General features: G+C 62.6%; 1 protein-coding gene across 3 annotated transcripts; it reads left to right on the top strand.

Annotated features, from left to right (window-relative positions):
• The first annotated feature begins 1,887 nt into the window (after window positions 1-1,887).
• LZTS1 (leucine zipper tumor suppressor 1) lies at window positions 1,888-18,836 on the top strand. Of its 3 annotated transcripts, XR_015279810.1 has the most exons (5): window positions 1,888-1,976; window positions 13,393-13,802; window positions 14,144-14,968; window positions 15,557-16,531; window positions 16,822-18,836. XR_015279810.1 is itself a non-coding variant. In XM_086865700.1 (4 exons), exons 2-4 carry the CDS (start codon window positions 13,452-13,454, stop codon window positions 16,205-16,207), a joined length of 1,827 nt encoding a protein of 608 aa, XP_086721826.1. In that variant the 5' UTR covers window positions 1,888-1,976; window positions 13,393-13,451; the 3' UTR covers window positions 16,208-18,836. The 3 variants fall into 3 exon arrangements, 2 of the variants coding, with proteins under 2 accessions (XP_086721826.1, XP_023796517.2); XM_086865700.1 differs by having other exon boundaries at window positions 15,557-18,836; XM_023940749.2 differs by lacking the exon at window positions 1,888-1,976 and having other exon boundaries at window positions 13,362-13,802; window positions 15,557-18,836.
• The last annotated feature ends 3,029 nt before the right edge of the window (window positions 18,837-21,865 follow it).

Here is a 21,865-nt window from a genome sequence, read left to right as displayed (position 1 = left end):
GCAGGACCATTCCTGCTCCTGTCAAACACCGGCAGCAGAGAGCCGGGATTGGGGTCACGCCGCCCGCCCGTTCCCGGGGATCTGGCCCGGCTCCCACTGGGGGAATGGAACAAATCCCAGTGCTGAGCTCCATCCATGGGACACCATCCCAATCCCACAGGACACCACTCCAATCCCATGGAACACCATCCCACTCCCATGGAACACCATCCCGATCCCATGGAACACCATCCTGATCCCATGGAACACCATCCCAATCCCACAGGACACCAATCCCATGGAACACCATCCCAATCCCACAGGACACCATCCCACTCCCATGGAGCACCATTCCAATCCCATGGAGCACCATCCCAATCCCATGGAGCACCATCCCAATCCCATGGAACACCATCCTGATCCCATGGAACACCATCCCAATCCCACAGGACACCACTTCAATCCCACGGAACACCATCCCAATCCCATGGAACACCATCCCAATCCCACGGGACACCATCCCACTCCCATGGAACACCATCCCAATCCCATGGAACATCATCCTGATCCCATGGAACACCATCCCGATCTGACAGGCACCACAAGCTAGTGTGAGATTAGTTAGGCCCTGTTCCTGAGGCCTGGAGTCCTCTCCTTCCTGAGGGATCCTGTGCTGGAGTGGATCCCATTCCAGAATGGGGGATCCTGTGCTGGAGCAGATCCTGTTCTGGAATGGCAGATCCCGTTCTAGAATAAGGATCCTGTGCTGGAGCAGATCCTGTTCTGGAATGGCAGATCCCGTTCTAGAATAGGGATCCTGTGCTGGAGCGGATCCCGATCTGGAATGGCAGATCCCAGAATAGGGATCCTGTGCTGGAGCGGATCCCGATCTGGAATGGCAGATCCCAGAATAGGGATCCTGTGCTGGAGCGGATCCCGATCTGGAATGGCAGATCCCAGAATAGGGATCCTGTGCTGGAGCGGATCCCGTTCCGGCTCGGCCGATCCTCCCTCCCCGCGTACCCGCCCGGGCCGCAGCCGCCGCTCGGCGCCCGGGACAAGCCCAGATGTGCCGGCAGCTGCCCGGAGGATTCCTGAGCGCTGCGTCAGCGCGGCAGGAAAGCTCCGGGGCGGGGGAGATCCCCGAGCAGGTGAGGGGGAAGAGGCGAGCGGCCTCCGGCAGGGGCCGGGACGGGAGGGATGTGGGAATGTCACTGCCACGGAGCAACAGCAGCAACACGGACGCTGGAAAATCCCACGGACAGGAGCAGGACAGAGCTCACCTGTGGCCAAGCACAACCTGCTCGGGCTACAGCAATCGGGGCCCAGCCTGAACTGATTGAGCAGAGACGTTCAGGGTTTTCCTTTGGAGCGTCCCTCGCTCTCGGCTGAGCCCGGGAGGGGTCAGGGCCCCCCTGGGCCAGCAGTTCCCAGCCCCACCGTGGCTGCCGGTGCTCAGAGGCCCGGGGATCCCTGTCGGTGTCACCGGGACTGGCTGCGCCGTGAGCCGGGCACACCCCAGGCCGGGATTTTGCAGCCTCTGCTCCGAGTCCTCGCTCCGAATCAAGCAGAACAGGAACTTCAACCCGGACCTTCCCCGGCCGGGCGGGCTCCCCGCTCCGGCTGCTTCCCCCGGGCTCTCGGCTCCATTCCCGCAGAGCTTCCCAAAGGGCCAGACCCAAATCCCAGCGCCGGGAGAGTCCAAATCCACCCGCGTGCCCCTCTCCCTTCTCCCTCAGCATCTGCCCCAGAGCGAGCAGAAAATCCCGCTCCTGCCCCAGCCCCGGGCCCGGGGAGCAGAGGAGGGGCCGGGGGCGCAGAGGAGGGGCCGGGGGCCGGCGCACAAAGCCGGGGGCTGCGCTGGGGCGGGCCCGGTGCGCGGGCGCGGGGTCGAGGCTCCTCCTCCGCCGCCGCTGTGCCGGGGATGCTGCGGCCGGGCCGGCTCCGGGAGCCCCGCGGAGCCCCGCGCCGCGCCGAGGAGCCAGCGGCCACCCGAGGTGGGCACGGACGGCACGGGGGGGACACCGGGGGGACACCGGGGGGCCGTGCCCGTGGGGCTCGGGGCAGGGACACGGAGGGGACGCGCGAGGGAAGCGCTGGCGGTACCGGGGGACGCTGCCCGGGAGCTGCGGGGACACTGATGGGACACCGGGAGCACCGAGGGGACCCGGAGGGGCTGAGATGCGCGGTCGGGGCTCCCCACAGTGAGATGGGGGCGATTTGGGGTGAGCCCCCCTCAGGCACAGCGGCCCCGGGGGTGTCCCCCACTGCCCCTCTCCCTGCCCGGCACCGTGGGGACGCGGCTCGGGGCTCGGGGACAGGGCTCAGGCTCGGGCACGAAGGGTCAGGATCTCCCCGGGAGAGCGGCTGGAGTCGCCCCCGTTCCCGGCTCCCATCCCTCTGCCCGCCCGGAGCCTCTCGCGGCTCCCGCAGGGCTCAGCTCTGGATTTTTCGCTTCCCTCTGAAGTCTGGAAAACTTCTTTTCACACGGCAGCGAGAAAATTCTGCCTGTTCAGCACCTCGGTGCGGGCTGCCTCAGGTTACAGAGCCCCGGACTCCCCGGGAAGGAGGGGAAGGAAGGGAAGGAGCGGATGCCTTTGGTTTGTTGTCATCAGCTCGGAGCCATCCCGGGAAGGGGCTGCCTGCTCCTGCAGGAATTCTTCGCCGCTGGAGCTGCGCGGGCAGGGCCGGGTGGGTGGGAGGGGATGAAGGAGCGCGGGGGCCGCGCCTGGCGCGGGCATCGGGGAGCCCAGCGGGAAATGCCAAGCGCAGCTGGATGCGGCAGCAGCATCCCGGCTCCTCTGGAAGGGGTTCGGCCTTTCCTGGGGCCGGGAGGCTCTGGCGGAGCCGCTCTCGCTCCGTGCCGGGTTCTGCAGCCCGGGGAAGGCGTGGGAGGGAGGTCAGCGCTGCCCGGAGGCTGCGCAGCTCCCGCGGGTGCCCGCGCAGCTCCTGGAAAGCCAGGGATTAATCTCGCCTGGAAAAGCAGCGCTGGAGCTGCCAGGTCAGCGCTGGGCTCTCAGCGCGGTGACACTGAGGGCTCGGGGACAGATCGGCACAGCCCGGTGCGCTCTGGGGGCACCGGGCATGGGGAGCATTCCCGGTCCTGGCCCGGGACATTCCCGGTCCTGACCCGCGACATTCCCGGTCCTGGCTCAGCCACCCGAGCGTTGTTCGCACCGTGACATCTCCGGAGGGGCCGGACTCTGCCTGGGCTTCCCCTCCTGGAGTTTCCAGCGGGACGGGTCCCCCCTGGTGTGGCAGGAGGGTCCCACACCCAGAGAGGGACGGGGTCGTGTGGGAACCCCCGGTGCTGATTTCACCCCCAGGGATGTGCCCCCATCCCGGCTGCAGGGGTGGCTCAGCTGCATCCCTGCTGTGCGTCCCCTTCTCCCGGGCAGTTTGGGCTGGGTTTGCTGCTGTCCCCTTGTGCCACCGCCCCCGGTCCCCGCGGCTGCCCCGGCAGCTCCTCGGCCGGGGCACTGGGGAGGCTCCTGTCCCTCTCCTCACCCGGGACCCGGGCCCTTCTCCTCCCCGTGGGCCTTGGGGAGCCAGGAGGGACCAGCGCCAGCCCCGATTTTGGGATCAGACCTGTGCGTTTCCACGGGAGTTCCCAAATCCCTCCCCAGAGCTCGTTTTCCTCACCAGAGGCTGCGGTGAGTGGAAAACGAGCAGGGAAAAAAACTCCTCCGCTCTGAACCATCGCTCCAGACACTGATTTACCTTCCCTGGGAAGCGCTGCCAGGGATTCCTGTGCGGCCCAGCCTCCCACAGGCCTGGCCAGTGTCACACTCTGTCCCCTGTGCGTGTCCAGCTCGCCCCTATGCCCTCAGCCAGGCTTTTCCAGTGTCACACTCTGTCCCCTGTGCTTGTCCAGCTCGCCCCTGTGCCCAGCCAGGCTTTTCCAGTGTCACACTCTGTCCCCTGTGCTTGTCCAGCTCGCCCCTGTGCCCAGCCAGGCTTTTCCAGTGTCACACTCTGTCCCCTGCGGTGGGGACAGAGCTGTGTCCAGCTCACCTGCACCCCCAGCCAGGCTTTCCCCGGAGCTGCAGCCGCTCCGCCCGGGCCATTAATCACCAGGGCCATTAATCAGCGCCACAAAGAGCTGCGAGTGCGAAATCCTCGCCATCAGCGTTGGGGGCAATTAATGGCAGCTGCAAAAGCGCACTCAGCGACACAATCGCGGCTCCGGGGACTCTCCCGGCTCCCGCTGCGGGATTCCCTCGCCCTCGGAGCCCCCAGCGGTGTCCGGGTGAGCGCTCCCTGGCACGGAGGGGCTGCTGGATCGGCCCGGGGCCGTTCCGTCCCACCCACCCGTTAGTCACCGCTCCCTGGCAGGCAGCGCTGCCGAGAGGGGGGAGGCGAAGGCAGGCGAGGCTCAGGCAGCAAAACGAGAGCTCCAGAACAGCTCCAGACCCTGCGGAGCCCCCCCGGCTGCGGGGGCTGCCAGGGCTGGCTCCCCGTGCTCAGGTGTGCGGGGTGGAAGGGGCAGCCCACGGCGGCAGCGGGAGATGCTCCGCTGTGGAGGGGACAGGGATCCGTGCCAGGGAACTGCCGCTCCTCCTGCACCCCCCGCTCTCTTCTCGGCCCCAAATCCCTCTGCTCCCCCTCTTGGAAAGGCTCTGTCTGCAGTGGGCAGGTCCGGTCATGCTCAGGTGAGGCTCAGGTGAGGCTCAGGTGAGGCATCCGCGGCACGCAGAGATGGGCAGCACAGAGCAGCCGCAGAGCAGCCGGGCCCAGCCGAGGCTGGGGCAGGAATCTGATCCTTGGGACCATCCCAAAAATCCCCGAGAGCCAGAGCCGCGCTCCAGGGTCCCTTCCCGGGACACCGAGTCACCCACGGCCGCCGGCAGAGCTCGGTGCCTGCGCTGCGTGGCCAAGTGTGAAAGCGTAGTAGCACTGCAGCTATTCCGGGAGCTGCTGCTAAAACTGCTCCTAAAGCTGCTCCCAAAGCTGCTCCTGGAGCAGCCCAGCCTGGCAGAGCCGCGGCTGTGGCCCCACGTGGCTCCCGGCAGAGCCCTGGGACCTCGATCCCGCAGCGCTCCGGGAAAGCTCAGCCCCACAGGAAGCTTGGAGGGGTTTGTCCCTGCTCCCACCTGGTGTGGTTATAAATATTCCTGTCTCTTGGGAGGTCTCAAACCCACCCGTGCCCGATGGATTCCGTGTTCCACGTTCACCAGCTGCCCTCGGGGGGATTTTTCCAGGAGCTGCAGAGTGCAGGGTCAGGCAGAGCAGCAGGGAAGGAGCGAGGCCGGCAGTGGGCAGGAGCTCCGAGCAGCGTTTCCATTCGGGATTAGTTAAAAATAGCAGGGAATGCACAAGGATTCGGCACGTGGGTCACAAAGGCTTTCCCTGCGCTGCTCCTTCGCTGCTGCCGGGGTTTTGTGCTCGCTGCCTTCCCTGGGAGAAGCCTGTGTGAGCAGGAAGGCTCAAGACATTCCCGAATTTTTTCCTGTGGGAAGCCCTGAGTGCACCCAGACGTGGCCATTCCCTGCATCTGGGGAGCCAAATCCTGGGAAGGAGCTGCAGCAGCAGTGCTGGGATTCCTGCAGCACAGAACATGTTCCCCCAGCCAGACCTTCCTCTTCTTCCTCCCCTTCCTCAGAGCCAGAACTCCTCCTGCTGGGCTGGAATATTCCTGTTTATCCCCTCGTGGCAGCACCAGGCCTCAGCGGGAGGCAGCTCCTGCCAGAAGAGCATTTTTAATAATTTCTGGGGGAGCCTCGTCCCCCAAGCCCTGGCTCTGGGAGAAGGGAGAGCCCTCCAAGGCCCGGGAGATGGGCAGGATGTGCTGGGAGCTTCCTGGGGAAGGAAAAGCTTCCCCAGTGCCCCTGTTGCCATCCCAAGGTGTTCCCTGGGTTCTCCCAGCCTTGCTGGGTGCGGGGCTGTGGATTTGGCCCCTTGCCCAAGCCAAGATCAGAGGTTCCAGCTCAGGATCCAGGAACATTTGGATCTTTAAGTGCCCCTTTTTTCCAGCAGCCAGAGCCATCTCCTCCTGCTCCTCCCAGATCCTGCGTTCAGTTTTCGGAACAATTAAGTGACATCTCCGTGAGCCACTTAGGGAAGAGCTCCTTTAAAGGTTAATTAAATATTCCCTGCAACTTTGATGTACATTTCCCTGTTGGGAGAGCTGCTCTATTTGGCAGCCAGGCATTAAAGGGGTGGATTTCACCACGGGCCAAGTCTGGGAAAGAGAGGAAGAGGAAAATAGGAAGCGAGAACTGAATTTGCCTTTTTTTCCTCCACTTCTGCTGCTGCACTGGAGCGTTGGGATGGGAGGTGACGCTCTGGGAAGAGGAGCTGGGGATGAGGAGACAGCGGCAGCAGATGCTCCTCACAGCGAGCACTGAGCTTGGCTCCTCATCAGCAAGCACAAGTTGCCTTTTCTCAGCTCTGAGCACCAGACAGGGTCCAAAACTCCCCAAATTTGGACAAGCTGGGGTGTAACAGGTACCACAGAGGGGGAAGGGCAGCACAGGAGGAATCACAGTAAAGCCCAGCCCAGATCTGGCGTGGGTTTTAGTTCGAGGAGGATCTTCAGGCCCTGCCTGGGAGAGGTTGTCCCTCACTCTCAGTTTTCCTCAGGCTGGCACAGATCTGGGGCTTTCAGCTGCTGCCAGGGCTGATCACTCCCCTCGTGTTTCTCAAGCAGTGTCCAGCCCTTGGCTTTAGGGAAAAGCCCCAAACCAGCCCAATTTCAGCCCCTGTCCCCCCTCTGTCCCCAGTGGGCAGGGAGGAGGGGACAGCAGAGGGTGGCTGCTCATGGTGCCCATCTGAACCCGAATTTGCTTTATGGTCCCCAGAGGTGGCCCTGGGAGGGGGTGAGGGAGCAGAGAGGGGACCCAGTCGGGGGTGGGCTGGGTGCTGTGGCCACCAGGAGCCGGGGGACAGTGCCAAGGCCAGCCCTGCCGCTCCTGGCTGCTTTTCAGCCGCCCGGGAGAGGGGGAGAGACAATAAAAGGCGCGGATATTGCAAACACAGCCCGGTCTCCATGGCAGCCTGAGCACCGCTTCTAAATTTTGCCTGTACATGGAGAGGATGCTGCTCCCCTCCGTGTGCCCGGGGGAGTTGTGCAGCACAAAGAGCCTCGGCCCAGGTATTTCCTGCAGGTTTTGGGGGAGCTTGGTGGCTCGTGGATGGAGCCCTCGGTGCCACCACCCCGTCACACCCTGAGGGAAATGGCTTTGCTGTCCCTCATTCCAGTTTTATCCATAATTCAGGGGATGGAGCGGCGTGCGCAGCCCGTGGAAGCGGAGAGCTGGGAGGAAAAGTATTTCGGGCTCATCTCGAGTTACACCAAGTTCCTGCTATTTTTAGCCGGACAGACAAAGCCTTTCCATCAAGCAGACCCCGGGGACAGCACGTGGGAGGCGTGTGGGACACCCAGCCCCGCCGGCAGCTCAGGGATTCATCCCCCGAACCCTCCCGGAGCCGCCTGAGGCAAAGCAGCCCCTGGGAGCCGGGAGTTTCAGCTCCCACCCCGGCAGATTGCGCGGAGCAGGGTCGGGAATAGAAGTGTGAGCAGGGGCCTGGCGGCTCCCGAGTGAAAGCCGTGCTCAGCTGTCACCACCCCGGCACCACCTGCCAGCCCCAGACGGCTCCCAAAATATCGCAGCCCGTGCGGGGGGGCCGGGCAGGAGCCGCTCCACACCTGCCGGGGGATGGGACCCGCTGTGAGGGTCCCCTTTGGGACCGGGGGGTCCCCCGAAGCATCCTCGGGAGGCCAAATTTGCCCCCAGACCTGGTGCTGTGGCCGTTCCCCACGGATCGAGGGGGTGCGAATTCCCTCGACCACTGTCACCCTTCAGGTGTCCCCAAATCTGAGCGGGGAGAGGCATTTCTGCCTTGCTAATTAGCAGGGCTCTAATTGCCGTCTCAGTCGCTCATTAGTGCGAAAAGCCAGATGCTGGGAGGAATTACAGGAGCTGAAAGGATCGTTCTCTCCGCCCCAGGAATATTTAACGGTGTCTCACACGCGTTCCCTTTGTACCCGGAGCATGACTGACGCGGCTCGTGTGGGTGCTCTGTGAATCACCGAGCTCCCAAATCCCGGTGGCAGGAGCGGGGATGGAAACGGGGAGCTCTGGGAGGGTCTGGCACGTGGTGGAGCCGGAGATGGGAGCTGGGGGTGGCTGGAGTGGATTTAATAAAAAAAAAAAAAAGAGGGAGGAAAATTCGGGTTCTGCTCTCTGGGCAGGGCTGAGGGTTATTCACAGGAATGTTGGTGTCAGTAGGATGGAAAAGAGCCGGAGACCAAGGCGAGGTGGGTGGAACAGGGATCCCCCCGAGCTCCCGGGGTATTCCCAGGCTGCCCTGAGTCCAGGAGGGAGCATCCACCGCATGGAGCCAGTTGGGAACAGCCCCTGCCCGGGGTCAGGCAGGGACACGGGGCCATCTCCAGCTCAGCTCCCCGTAATTCCCGGATTTCCTGGGCTCTGGACCTCTCTGACACAAACTGTGGCGAGAGCCGGCGGTTTTGGGCTCCAGAAACTTCTCCTCGCTCAGGGCACGCAGCCAGGGTCAGCTCCAGGGCTGGCCTGGGAACAGCAGATTCCCAGATAAGCGCAGGGACGCTGCTCCACAGGGCCGGCAGGTGGGAGGAGGTGAGGCAAGGGATGTTCAGTCCCTCATCACCCATGATCTGGTGGCATTCCAAGCCTGAGGATTAGTTCTGGAATCACAGAATGAGCTGGAAGTGACCCGCAGGGATCAGTCCCAGGCTGGCCCTGCACAGCCACCCCAGGATCTGATCCCTGGCAGCACTGTCCAGGCTCTCCTGGAGCTTGGGGAGCCTGGGCAGTGCCCAGCACCCTCTGGGGACAGAACCTTTTCCAGTCCCACTCCCCAGCTCAGCCCTTTCCTCATGCCCGGCTTTCCCCAGGGCTGTGGCTCCCCGCAGGATCCCGGGGGATTAAAGAGCTGCTGGCGGTGCCTGGGGCCTTTCAGGGTTCGTGTCACCCCCACGTCCCTCGGGGGCTGCGAGGCAGCGAGGAGGAGAGCAGATCCCTTCTCCAGGCCGGGGATTTGCAGGGCTGAGGCTGCAGAGAGCAAACAGGAGGCTCGGCAGCTGCGGGGAGTCACGGGACGCTGCTGACACCGATTTTCTGCGGGTTGAGCAATGGTCCCCGGGCAGGCCCGGGAGCCTCTCCCCGCTCGGCCCCGGGGAAGCGCTGCCCTTCCCCGCTGGGGTGGGGCTGCCCGGGCCGCTCCTTCTGCCTGGGAACCAGCGGTGACCGCGGAAATCGCTGCTGGGCTGGCGCTGCCTGCCCCGGGCCCGGAGCCGCGGTCCCGCCGGGGCTGGGTCCCCCCTGCTCCCCCAGCGCCGCCGCTTTTTGTCACATCCCGGGCTGGCTCCTGCCCCCAGCGCTCCTCGGGTGTCCGCAGCTCCTGCAAAACCCTTCCCAAAGCTGCTACTGAATCCAGCCATGATTTTTGGCTTTCCCAGCAGGAGGAAGGGTGACACGAGTGACCTTGACCCGAGCCACGCTCCCGCAGGACCTGCTGCTGCCGCTGCCGTGCAAATTGCCCTTTTTTATTGGGTTTTTTTCCTGCCTTTTATTTGTTTTTTCTTTTTTCTATTGAGCAATCCCACCTTCGCCCCCAGGCGTGCAGAGGGATGCCCAGCTGCCAGGGGACAGTGGCAGAGCCACACTGGCACCGAGCCCACCCAGCCCCTGGCAGAGGCAGCGCGGGCTCCCCTAACGAGCGGCGGGTGCGAATTCTCCCGGTGTTCATTGACAGAACTCTCAGTGTGATGGACTCCCGGGCCACTCGAGTGGCTGGAACGTGTAATTGAGGCTGGTTATTCTTCTCGACGAGTGTCCCCCCCGCTCCTCGCTAATGGCAAATCGGGGCGGAACACATGGAGGGCGCTTTGTGCTCCATTCATCGCCGGGCCGCGATCAAAACCAGCCCGGCGAATGTCACTGAATGAGCGGGGACAATGAGTGGCAGTGAATGAAAGCCTTGTTGTGGGGCCCCGAGGCACAAAGGAGCACCGCGAGGCCGGCGCCTGCCCGGGCAGGGGCTGAATTCAGCCCCGGTAGCGCCGGGAGGGGCTCGGGCACGGGGTGGGGGCGAGGTCGGCTGCGCTCGGGGCTCTCCAAGCGCTGGATGCTGCCGTTTGTTCGGGGAGCAAAAAGAGCAGGGTTTGGAGGGCAAAAAGAGCAGGGTTTGGAGGGCAAAAAGAGCAGGGTTTGGAGGGCAAAAAGAGCAGGGTTTGGAGGGCAAAAAGAGCAGGGTTTGGAGGGCAAAAAGAGCAGGGTTTAGGGAGTAAAAGGAGAGGGGTTTGGGGAGTAAAAAGAACGGGGTTTGGAGGGCAAAAAGATCAGGGCTTGGGGAATAAAAGGAGCAGGGTTTGGAGAGGCTGGCCCCAGCTCAAGGGCTCGGGGAGAGCAGCAGGAGCTGGAGCAGAGTCGGGCAGATGCTCACACAGCTCAGGGCAGCTTCGTGTCCTCAGCCTGGGGGTTTCAGCAGCGTTTGGGGGTCCTGAAGGCTCAGTTCGGGCTTGGTGCAGCTCCCAAGCCCAGCTCAGAGCGAGTGCTGCACTCCAGGCTCTGCACTGAGCCATTCCTTTCATCAAAGCACACCTCAGCTGCCCCAGGTAGCATTTTCACCATGGAAATTCCCAGTTTTCCCCCCCAGGGCCACATTCCCGGTGTCCCCAAGCCCCAAATCGCCGAGTGGAATAGGGGCACAGCACCTGGCAGCGCTCGAGGGAAAGAGGAAGGAGGAGGCCGAGCCCTGAGCCGGGCTCTTGGCAGCTGCTCCGTGTTATCCGTGCATCTCCCAACAAACACCCAAATGTGTGGGAGCATCTGCACGGCGAGGATGAATAATAATCCAGGAGGGAAAAGGAGTGGGCGAGAGCTCGCGGGGAAGAAGGAAGCGCTGGCATTCCAGAGCCAGGGGGAAGAACAGGATCGGCAGGGAGCAGAGCAGCACCGCCAGGCTCGGGAGGAAACGAGGGCTCCTGCCAGGCTGACCTGCTTGGGAAGGTGCAGGGAAAGCTGCTGCAGCGGGAAGGGGGAAAAGCCGAGGGAGATCAGGTTGAATCCGTGGGGGAAGGAGGCGATGGGAGAGCGGCGCTCCCACGTGCAGGATAGGCATGACTGGGATGATGAGATGCCATTCATTTTTTTCCCCCCTCTTTCTGCACAAGCCCGAGTGGGTGAATCCACGTGTTTTCCCCGATCCCGTGGGTTCACCCCGCGCTGTTTGTTGGGATCTGCCCCCCCGGGACCCCCACGCTCCCAACCTGAGGGGCTGCACCGGGTGAGCTCCACAGGCACCGTGACCATTCCGGGATTCCCTGTTCCAGAGAGAGCTGGAAGCCCCTGGAGGGGTCACAGATGCTGCTCGGGGAGGGGACACGGGGCTCGTGCCGACAGAAACCCCTTGAAAGGCTCATTTGCTGCAGGCACAGAGCGACAGGGATGCGCTCGTGTCTCTCCTGGCTCTGTGCTCGATGTGCTCGATGAGTGACAGCAAACCCCAGTGAGGCTCAGCCAGCAGCTCTGGGGACATCACGGCACCCAGCGAGGACACCGTGACCCCACACGCAGATCCAGGCACCCCTCTCACTGCACGGGGACTTTCAGGGCTTGGGCTGGACTCGACCTCAAAGGCCTTTTCTTCTAATTCTGTGATTTTGTGAGCTCTGGCTGTCACACCCCCAGTGCTCTGCAGCTGTGCACCCCCTCTGCAGCTGTGCATTCCCTCTCCAGCTGTGCACCCCTCTCCAGCTGTGCACTCCAGTGCTCTCCAGCTGTGCACCCCTCTCCAGCTGTGCAGCCCCTCTGCACCTGTGCATCCCCAGTGCTCTGCTGCTGTGCACCCCTCTCCAGCTGTGCACCCCCTCTCCAGCTGTGCACCCCTTCTGCAGCTGTGCACCCCCTCTCCAGCTGTCTGGGGACGCTGTGGCCGCACCTGTGGCATTGTCACAGCACCTTTCCTACCCTGGCAGCGTGTGGGGACAATCATCGTGTCCCCTGCATCCTCCTCCTCCTCCTCCTCCTCCTCCTCCTCCCAAAGCCGGTTATCGCTTGTGCCGTCTCAGCCGCATCCCTGCAGCCGCTCGGGCCTCGGGTCTTTCTTGCTTCCCTTAATCTCCCAAAATGGATTTGGGGATTAAGGGGGATGGTCTGGCTTGCCAGGACTTCTCCTCCATCGAGAGGAAAATGAATAAAGCTGAGGGATGAGCGTGGGTGGTGCTGCCCTGGCTGGGAGCAGCTGGAGCCCAGCGGGAATGGCAGGAGTGGGAAAAGAGGAGTGGGAAAAGAGAGGAGTGGGAAAAGAGAGGAATGGGAAAAGGGGAATGGGAAAAGAGGAGTGGGGAAAGAGAGGAATGGGAAAAGGGGAATGGGAAAAGAGGAATGGGAAAAGAGGAGTGGGGAAAGAGAGGAATGGGAAAAGGGGAATGGAAAAAGAGAAGTGGGGAAAGAGAGGAGTGGGGAAAGAGAGGAGTGGGGAAAGAGAGGAGTGGGAAAAGGGGAATGGGAAAAGGGGAGTGGGAAAGCAGAGGAATGGGAAGCAGAGGACTGACTGGGATTGAGGATGGGGCAGCGAGGAGGCCCTGGCACAGCGTTCCTGCACCCCGTCCACCACCCCCAATTTAACCCCCAGATCCCTGCTTGGACCATGGGAACTCGGGAGAGGATTGGAGCACCCAGCGCTCTGAGCTGCTCCAAACCCAGCACAGAGCTGAAACCTCCCTCCTCCTGCAGGGCAAACAGGACCCAGATCTTTTTATTTCCGTGCCTTCCCCCCTCTCCCAGCTCACCCCTAATTACCGAACTCAGCCCCATTAGAGCCAAGAGCCACAGAGGCCACCAGGAGCCGGGGTTTTATTTTATTTCTGTTTTTTCCCTCACAACAAAGCGGGCGAGCAGAGAGCCCCGCGTGCCTCAGCGCTCACAGGGCCTCTTGTCCCCTCGAGTGCCGCACAGCCATTAACGCTAATTAAACCTCTCGGCGTCCCTTTTCAGGCGGCTTAAGAGGAGCACTGGGAATTGGAGAGGGATCCGGGAGCTCCAGGGATGCGGGAGAGGCTGCGGCTGCGGCTCCCAGCGCGGAGGAGCGGGGCCTTGTTGGGATCGCAGCTGTCAGGCACCTAAAAATCGTCACAAATCCCTTTTCCTCCTCTGGGAATTTTTAGAGGCTCCCGCAGGGAACTTTGCTGGCTTTATCCAGGATGCTCCCAGGCACAGACTGGAGCCTGCTCAGGGCCCGACCACCCTGGGGGTGCAGCCTGACCCTCCCGGCGCCGCTCTCAGGTGCTGTCCCTGTCACAGAGCGCTGGGGACGGCTCTGAGATCCCCCCCAGTCTGTTCCCACCCCCACAGCCCCAAACCGGGGGGCTCTGCCACCACCCCCAGGTGGCTTCTCCTGGCTCACGCCGTGTCCCCGTGTCCCCAGGCTCGCCGCTCCCGGCCGCACCGAGGGCCGTGCTATGATCTGGCGGCGCCGGGAGCAGCATGGGCAGCGTCAGCAGCCTCATCTCCGGCCACAGCTTCCACAGCAAGCACTGCCGAGCCTCCCAGTACAAGCTCCGCAAGTCCTCGCACCTGAAAAAGCTCAACCGCTACTCGGACGGGCTGCTCCGCTTCGGCTTCTCGCAGGACTCCGGCCACAAGTCCGGCTCCAAGAGCAGCAAGAATGAGGATTTCTTTTACATCAAGGTCAGCCAGAAGTCGCACGGCTCCCAGCGGCCGGACTACACCGCCCTGGGCGGCGGGGAGCTGGGAGTGCCCGCCGGGAGCAGCGGGCTGGACTTCGGGACGCCCACGCCGCAGAAGCTGATGCCCTTCCCCAGCCAGCTGGAGGTGGTGAGTGGGGAAAAGTGGCCCTGGGAGCGGGGGGATGTCACACTGGACCCGATTTGTCCAAAAAAAGGGTCCGCAGGTCCCACGGCAGGGCTGTGTCTGTGAGGAAGCTGAGGGAGAACAGGGGCAGCTGGGGGCACTCTGCCACCCTCTGCTTTTGGCAGTTTGGATCAGCAGCGTGACCCGAGGGATTTGGAGCCTTTCATTTCCAAACCCAGCAGTTTTAGCCAGCAGCGTCCTCCCGAGCTGTCCCACCCCGGGGGTCAGTCCCGGGGGGCAGAAGGGGCGGGGGGACCCTCGAGGAGCTCGGCTCGGTGCTGACGGGCTCTGCTCTCCCCTGGCAGGGCGGGGAGAAGCCGCTGCCTCGTCCCACGGCCTTCAAGCCGGTGCTGCCGCGCTCCGGGGCCATCCTGCGCTCGTCCCCCGAGAGCGGGGGACCCCTGGGCCAGCAGCTGCACCCCCCGGAGAAGGCCAAGGAGCAGGAGCTGCGGCCGCTGCCGTGCTCGGGGGGCCTGTCCGACTCCGGCCGCAACTCCATGTCCAGCCTGCCCACGCACAGCACCAGCAGCAGCTACCAGCTGGAGCCCCTCGTCACCCCCATGGGCCCCATCAGCCGCTTCGGGGGCTCTGCCCACAACATCCTGCAGTGCGCCATCATCCAGGACAGCAACATGATGAGCCTCAAGGCCATGTCCTTCTCCGATGGCGGCAACAAGATCCTGAACCCCGGCAAGGCCCCCCACCACCACCCCGCCGCCGAGAAAAGCACCTGCGTGCGCTCGCCCATCGCCACGGACGAGTCCACCATCCAGGAGCTGGAGCAGAAGCTGCTGGAGAGGGAGGGGGAGCTGCAGGAGCTGCAGTCGAGCTTCGAGGAGAAGGAAATCAGCTCCTGCCAGGCCTATGAAGAGAAGCAGCGGCGCTGCAAGGAGGAGCTGGAGGGGCTGAAGCAGAAATGCAACAGCAAACTCAAGCAAACCTCGCAGAAGACGCAGCGGACGCAGCAGGTGCTGCACCTGCAGGTGTTCCAGCTGCAGCAGGAGAAGCAGCAGCTGCGGGAGGAGCTGGAGAAACTCATGAAGGAGCAGAACCTGCTGGAGACCAAGCTGAGGTCCTACGAGAAGGAGAAGACCAGCTTTGCCCCAGCACTGGAGGAGACACAGTGGGAGGTGAGAGGGGAAAGGGGGCCAGAGCAAAGGGGATGTGGAGGGGGAGAGCTCCAGACCTCCCAGCCCTTCCCATCTCCGCTCCTGCATCCACCAGGAGCGTCCCAGGCTGTAGGAAATGGATGTGAAATCCCAGGAGGGCCCCAGGAGCTGGGATTGAGGTTCTCACTGCTCCTCTGAACCCTTCCCCTCGCCCAAGGGAACAGCAGAGCACAAAACCCCTCAGGCACTAAAATAACTCGGCATTCCCGGCCCCTAGCTCGGGGTTTTCCTGCCCCACAGGAGCTGTAAAGCTGCCTTCCCACAAGAAACCACCTGGGCTTCCCACGGCTGTTTGTTAGGGAGCACTAAAACCTTCCATTCTCTGCTTAATTTACTCACTCCTTGGTGTGGCTGAGCAAACACCGTCAATCTGCTGGAAATTCCAGCGTTTGTGATATTAATTATGAATAATAATTATAGTTAAATTAATAATAAATAACTGTAAAAACGTTAAATTGAGGGTCTCCACGAGCTGAACCCCAGCTGTGCCCAGCTCACAGGGGATTTCCCCATGCTCCAGCCCTAACTCAGGTGTTCATCCCCATCCAGGTGTGCCAGAAATCCGGGGAGATCTCGCTGCTGAAGCAGCAGCTGAAGGAGTCGCAGACCGAGCTCACCACCAAGACCACGGAGATCCTGAGCCTGAAGGCGCAGCTGAAGGAGGTGAGGCTGAAGATGGAGGGGCTGGAGATGAAGACCCAGGAGCTGGAGGTGTCGCTGCGCACCAAGGCCATGGAGCTGGAGGTGTGCGAGAACGAGCTGCAGCGCAAGAAGAACGAGTCGGAGCTGCTGCGGGAGAAGGTGAACCTGCTGGAGCAGGAGATCCTGGAGCTGCGCTCCGAGCTCGCCGTGCTCCGCGAGCAGCTCAGCGAGGGGCCCCGGCCGGGCGGGGACGATGCCCAGGCCCTGCAGGGGCAGCTGGAGAGGCTGCGGGCGGAGCTGCAGGCCGAACGTGACAACAACGAGCAGATGAGCTGCAGCTTCCAGCAGGAGCGGCAGACGTGGAAGGAGGAGAAGGAGAAGGTGATCCACTACCAGAAGCAGCTGCAGCAGAGCTACCTGCACATGTACAAGAGGAACCAGAGCCTGGAGAAGATGCTGCAGCAGCTGGCGGCGGGCGAGGACGGCAAGGAGCCCATCGAGCTGGAGATCCCCGGCGCCGACGTCCCCTACGAGGACATCATCGCCACCGAGATCTGAGCTGCCGTCCCCTCCTCGCAGCCCGGGGAGACGCTCGGCCCCCTTGTACAGCCGAGCTGAGCCGTGTCCCCCCTGTCCCGTCGTGTTCCAGAGGTGACCAAGCCACTCGTGCCAATGGTGACGTGCCCGCAGCTCCCCCGCCCCGGCACCGCCCCGGCACTGCCCCCTCTGCCCCCCGAGGAGCTGCCAGTGGGGCAGGCAGGGATCAGGACTCCAGGCAATTCTCTGCCATCCGTGCCCAGCACCCAGGGGATACTCCAGGCTCAGAGGAACCTGGCCTGGCCCAGCTCCAGGGATGGCCCAGCCCAGTCCTGCCCACTGCCAGTGACAGGGATCAGCTCCAGTGTGTGCCCAGCTCTGGGAACAGCCCAGCTCCAGGAATGGCCCAGCTCCAGGGAGGATCCAGCTCTGGGAATGGCCCAGCTCTGGGAATGGCCCAGCTCCGGGAATGGCCCAGCTCCAGGGAGGATCCAGCTCCGGGAATGGCCCAGCTCCAGGGAGGATCCAGCTCTGGGAAGGGCCCAGCTGTGGGAACGGCCCAGCTCTGGGAATGGCCCAGCTCCAGGGAGGATCCAGCTCTGGGAATGGCCCAGCACAGTCCTGCCCGCTGCCAGTGACAGGGATCAGCCCCAGCTCCCTGGAGGAAGCTCCCACTCCTCCTCAGCCTCCGTTGGCGCCGATCCCAAGGGCTGGATCCAGGAAAGCTGGATCCCGAGAGTGCCGTGGGAGCACAGAGCCACCTCCTGCCGCTGCCACATCCACCCCTGCCAGTCCTGAGGGCCTCAGGAAGGTCCCCAGCTGCACCCCCCGGTACAACCCAACCCCCCAGAATCAGCGCTCAGTCTGAGCACAGCCCGCCCTGCACTGCACCACTCACTGCGCTCCCTCTGCCCGGCATTCCCAGCTCCCACCAAGGACTCCGTCCCTTTTCCCGGCTGCCAGACAGCAGCCGGATCCAAGAATTGGCAGGAATGTCCCAGCCACGGTCTGACCAAGGAACGGGGTTTGTGTTCACCCCACAGCCCCTCGCACTTGCCGGGGCTGTCCCTCCCGGGACCCCCGGCTGCCTTATCTCCTCCCGTGCCCTGATCCCACGGGATCCCACCAGGAGAAGCTGGTTAAAACACCCCAAAACAACCACTTTCACCTTAATTTCTACCCCAGCTCTTAAAATTTTGTCCTGCCACCAGCAAGTGGCTCCATGGATAATGAGGTGGCGCTGCTGGTGACCCTCGTGTCCCCCTGACTGGGGAGGGAACCAGCAGCACCCAGTTTGGGGGGGGCTCCAGCCAGGACCCCTCTGTGCCAGTGCAATGATATTTTTGCTGCAGTTTTTTACCCACTGCCCCATTCCAGGGGTCTTGGGGGGAGGGTGGGGGGGTCTTGCACAATCCCAACGCCGCAAATTCGGCCAAGGGCTCCAAGCTGTGCAAAATTCTGCATCCCTCGTGCCATTCCAGCCTGGAAAGGTGACACACAGGAACCAGTCTGTGCCTTCTGCGCCCGGCCCTGAGCACCCCAAACCACTGCCCCAGCTCTCCTGGCTGGGCCTGGCACTGTCTGGCCGGTCCTGGCACTGCCCAACTGGTTCTGGCACTGCCTGGCCGGTTCTGGCACTGCCTGGCCAGTTTTGGCACTGGCCGGCCGGTTCTGGCACTGCCCAGAAAATTCTGACACTGCCCGGCTGGTTCTGGCACTGCTCAGTTGGTTCTGGCACTGCCCAGTCAGTCCTGGCACTGCCTGACCGGTTCTGGCACTGCCCAGTTGGTTCTGGCACTGCCCAGCCCATTCTGGCACTGCCCAGCCCATTCTGGCACTGTCTGGCCGGTTCTGGCACTGCCCAGTTGGTTCTGGCACTGCCCAGTTGGTTCTGGCACTGCCCGGCCGGTTCTGGCACTGCCCAGCCCATTCTGGCACTGCCCGGCCGGTTCTGGCACTGTCTGGCCGGTTCTGGCACTGTCCAGTTGGTTCTGGCACTGCCCAGTCAGTCCTGGCACTGTCTGGCCGGTTCTGGCACTGCCCAGTTGGTTCTGGCACTGCCCGGCCGGTTCTGGCACTGCCCGGCCCATTCTGGCACCGGCACAACCGATCCTCGCCCGCGGCCCGCAGGAAAAAGCCACCCTCACCTGCTGCGGGCACCGAGCCCTCGCCCAGCCCTGCCGAAGGATGTTGTGGAAACTGAAGGAGCAGGGATGGCGATGCCAGGAGGGATTCTGCGCGTCCCCCAAGGCACAGCCCCGCGCCCGGGGCTCTGCACCCGGAGCCCCCCAGAGCCCAGCCGGGTGCCGAGGGCAGCAGAGCCCTTCCCGACCTTTTCCCGTCCGGCAATTCCCCGCTGCCGTCCCCAGCCCCGCGTCCCCGCGTCCCCAGCTCTATGATGTGATCTCCAGAACTCGCCGTGCTGCCTTTGCACAACTCCGCTGTGTGTGCCCGCCGCATTCCAGGTGTGTCGCTCCGGCCCAGAGCCGCGGCCACGCCCGGCTCCGGCCTGGACAGAGAATTATTTTTCTGCAGGTTTTCTTTATTTTGGTTTTTTTTTTGTTTGTTTTTTGTATGTTCTTTCTGGTGACTGATGTAAACTACTGGTTAATTTTATGGTTTTATTTATAAATAAATTTTTTAAAACTTCCTCAGCCTCTCCGGCTCCTCGCGGTGTTCGGGGGATTTTCCACACCCAAGCCACCAGGATTTATCACAGCCCACCCGGGTCCCCTCTGGGGACATCCCTGCACCTGGCCCTGCTTTTTTCCAGCCTGGAGTTATCTCCGCTCTGCAGCTGGGATAACCCGAGCATGGAAAAGCAGGGATTGAGCTCCGCTGGATCAGGGAGAGTGGGATAATCCATCCGGCCCCCCAGCCTCACCCTCCTGATTTCACCCTGACCCCATCCCCACCATCCCTGAGCAGGCAGATCCCAGTCCTGAGGAGATCCAGGGAACACGATTCCCGAGGGAGACGTGAAGCGTGGCTGCTCTGACAAACCCGAGGTCAGATTTGGGCTATTTCAGCTGTTTTGCTCCAAACCAAACCAACTCCACAAAAAAAACCAAAAAAAAACAACAAACCAGCATGGGGTGAGGCAGAGGGGGAGGTTGGGGAGCAGAAAATGGGGAAATCTCCTCAATTTCAGGAAACTCTGCTCATTCTGCCCCATCTGGCTGCACCCACGGGGCAGGGGGTGGATCTGGGCACCCCAAAAAGGCACCTGGCACCTGCTGCTGCTTTCCAGGGAAATCTTGGCAGTGAGGGAAATTGATTTTTAGAGTTTATTTCTTTTTAGTTTATTTTGGAACTGCTGGGGAGGGAAGGGTCCCTCCTGTGACAGTCACCCCAGCCCTTCCCAGGAATCTGGGCCCAGGGAGCAGCAAGGAGAGCCCTGAGCTCCCAGGGAACATCCCTGACCCTCAGAGGTCACAGCAGCACCAGGAGGGCAGCTCCAGGAGGGAAAGCAGCATCCCCGAGGGCACCAACACCTCAGGGAATTCTTAGGAATGCTCAGAGAAGCCAAAACCTCATCTCTGGAGACTCCAAATCCCAGCCTTGAGGGCCCTGGGCTGCTTTTCCCAAAAAGCAGGAGATGGTCCCAGCCCTTCTCCACCAAACTCCTCCTGAAGCTGCAGGTGAGCTGTGCCAGCCTTGTCCTCTCCCTGGCACAAACCTGGCACAGGAGAGCACGGGGATGGAAATTGGGAGAGCACCGGGATGGAGCCTGGATGTTGGGAGAGCACCAGGATGGAAGCTGGATGCTGGAAAAGCACCAGGATTGAAGTTGGATGCTGGAAAAGCACCAGGATGGAAGTTGGATGCTGGGAGAGCACCAGGATTGAAGTTGGATGCTGGCAGAGCACCAGGATTGAAGTTGGATGCTGGGAGAGCACCAGGATGGAAGTTGGATGCTGGGAGAGCACCAGGATTGAAGTTGGATGCTGGAAAAGCACCAGGATGGAAGCTGGATGCCGGGAGAGCACCGGGATGGAAGCTGGATGCCGGGAGAGCACCAGGAAAGCTGGAACCCCGCTCCTGCAGGAAACACCAGCGGGAAGGAGCGGCAAGGCCGGGTAATCCCAGGGGAAATCATTCTGTGCTGACAGCCCGAGCTCGCTCGGGGGCCGGTGCAGCATCACCAGGGTGGCTCCGGAACCACCTGGGGGGCACCGCTGGCTCAGGTTTCGGGGGGCAAACAGGAGAACGAGCCCGGCTGGAGCATCCGGGCGGTCCCTGCTCGGCTCCAGCTGCCGCAGGAGCGGCGCGGATCGTTGGATTAATGAGAGCATGCAAATCAGCCCCCAGCCGGAGAAAAGCCGATTTGCATCTCCTTTAAACGCCCCGCTGGCACCGCACGCGTGTCTGGCTGTGTGTGGGGCAGGGCCAGCCCCAAACCCAAACCCAAACCCAAACCCAAACCCAAACCCAAACCCAAACCCAAACCCAAACCCAAACCCAAACCCTCCTCCGCGCCTGGGACAGAACTGAACGGAGCCTCCCCGCGCTCGCAGGGCCGGGTTTGGGGTGTAAAAAAGCCCTTTTTGATGTGCAAATGAGCCCCGGCAGCTCTGCCCAGCAGCCTGGTGCCGGCCCTGCCTCGCATCTGCCACCGGGGCAGGGAGGGACCCGGCCGGCGCTGTCCCCTCCCCTCGCAGCGAGGGGACAGCTGGCGTGTGCCCGTGGCAGGGACCGGCTGCCATCCCTTGGCGAGGGGCTGAGCCCCCGGGCGCTGCTCGTTACTCATTATGGGATAAAAAAATCTGAATTAAAAAAGCAGCCGGCTTGGAAAAGGCCGGCGGCGGCAGCTGGGAGAGCAGCACGGCCCTTTGAGCCGGTACCTGCTGTCCCCAGGCGGGACAGGCACCGGGACCCTGCCAGGAGCTGTCACAGGAGCCCTGCCAGGGGACACAGGAACAGCCCCCACCCCTTTGTTCACCCCACAGCACCGAGCAGCTCGGGGGGAAACGCTGGGCTGAGCCCCAGGGCCCACACAGCCCCCCAAAGCTGGGTTTGCCATTCCTGCCTTTGGGTTGTTGATTCCTGGGTTTGCCGTTCCCAGGCTTGGTTTGCTCATTCCTGGTTTTGGTCGGTCCAGGTTTTGGTCATCCCCAGGTTTGTCATTCCTGGTTGGGTTTACCCATTCATTCCTACATTAACCCATTCCTGGTTTGGTTTGCCCATTCCCAGGTTTGTCATTCCTGGCTTTGTTCATTCCTGGTTTGCCATTCCCATGTCCCTGTGCCAGCCTCGGGCTGTCCCCATCCCTGCCCTGGACCCTGCCCAGGGGTGACAGCAATGCCCAGGGAAGGGGCTGGGGTCACTGACTGACCCCCACCCTGCTCATACCCCAAATCCCAACCAAACCGGGGCCCAAAGCTCATTTCCCAGGAGTTGAAGGTTTCCAAGGCTCCCCCAGCCCGTGGAGAGGGGAGGGGTGTGAGGACAGAGGGATCACATTCCCTGCACATTCCTGCAAAGCCTTTCCCCGTGACTGCTCAGGCCCGGGCTGAAGGTCAGACCCTCCTCCTCCTCAGCCACCAGCTCCAGGGACAATGGGGGGTGGCTCCAGTGACCCTCCATCCACACTGGAATTGCTCCATTCCCATTCCCCCTGGGGACAGGAACACCCTGCTGCACAGCCAGAGTGGTTTTTCACCCCCACAACCACTGACG

Source organism: Cyanistes caeruleus, chromosome 29 (assembly GCF_971803275.1).
Source record: "Cyanistes caeruleus chromosome 29, bCyaCae1.hap1.1, whole genome shotgun sequence".
In the NCBI taxonomy this organism is placed as follows: domain Eukaryota; kingdom Metazoa; phylum Chordata; class Aves; order Passeriformes; family Paridae; genus Cyanistes; species Cyanistes caeruleus.
This window is presented reverse-complemented; position numbering and strand designations above follow the sequence as displayed.

Bases quoted from the DNA above. Each gene is read 5' to 3' on its own strand.
- LZTS1 (XM_086865700.1), top strand. From the start codon at position 13,452: ATGGGCAGCGTCAGCAGCCTCATCTCCGGCCACAGCTTCCACAGCAAG. The intron at 13,803-14,143 runs GTGAGTGGGGAA...CTCCCCTGGCAG, and splicing joins TCCCCAGCCAGCTGGAGGTG to GGCGGGGAGAAGCCGCTGCC. The intron at 14,969-15,556 runs GTGAGAGGGGAA...ATCCCCATCCAG, and splicing joins TGGAGGAGACACAGTGGGAG to GTGTGCCAGAAATCCGGGGA.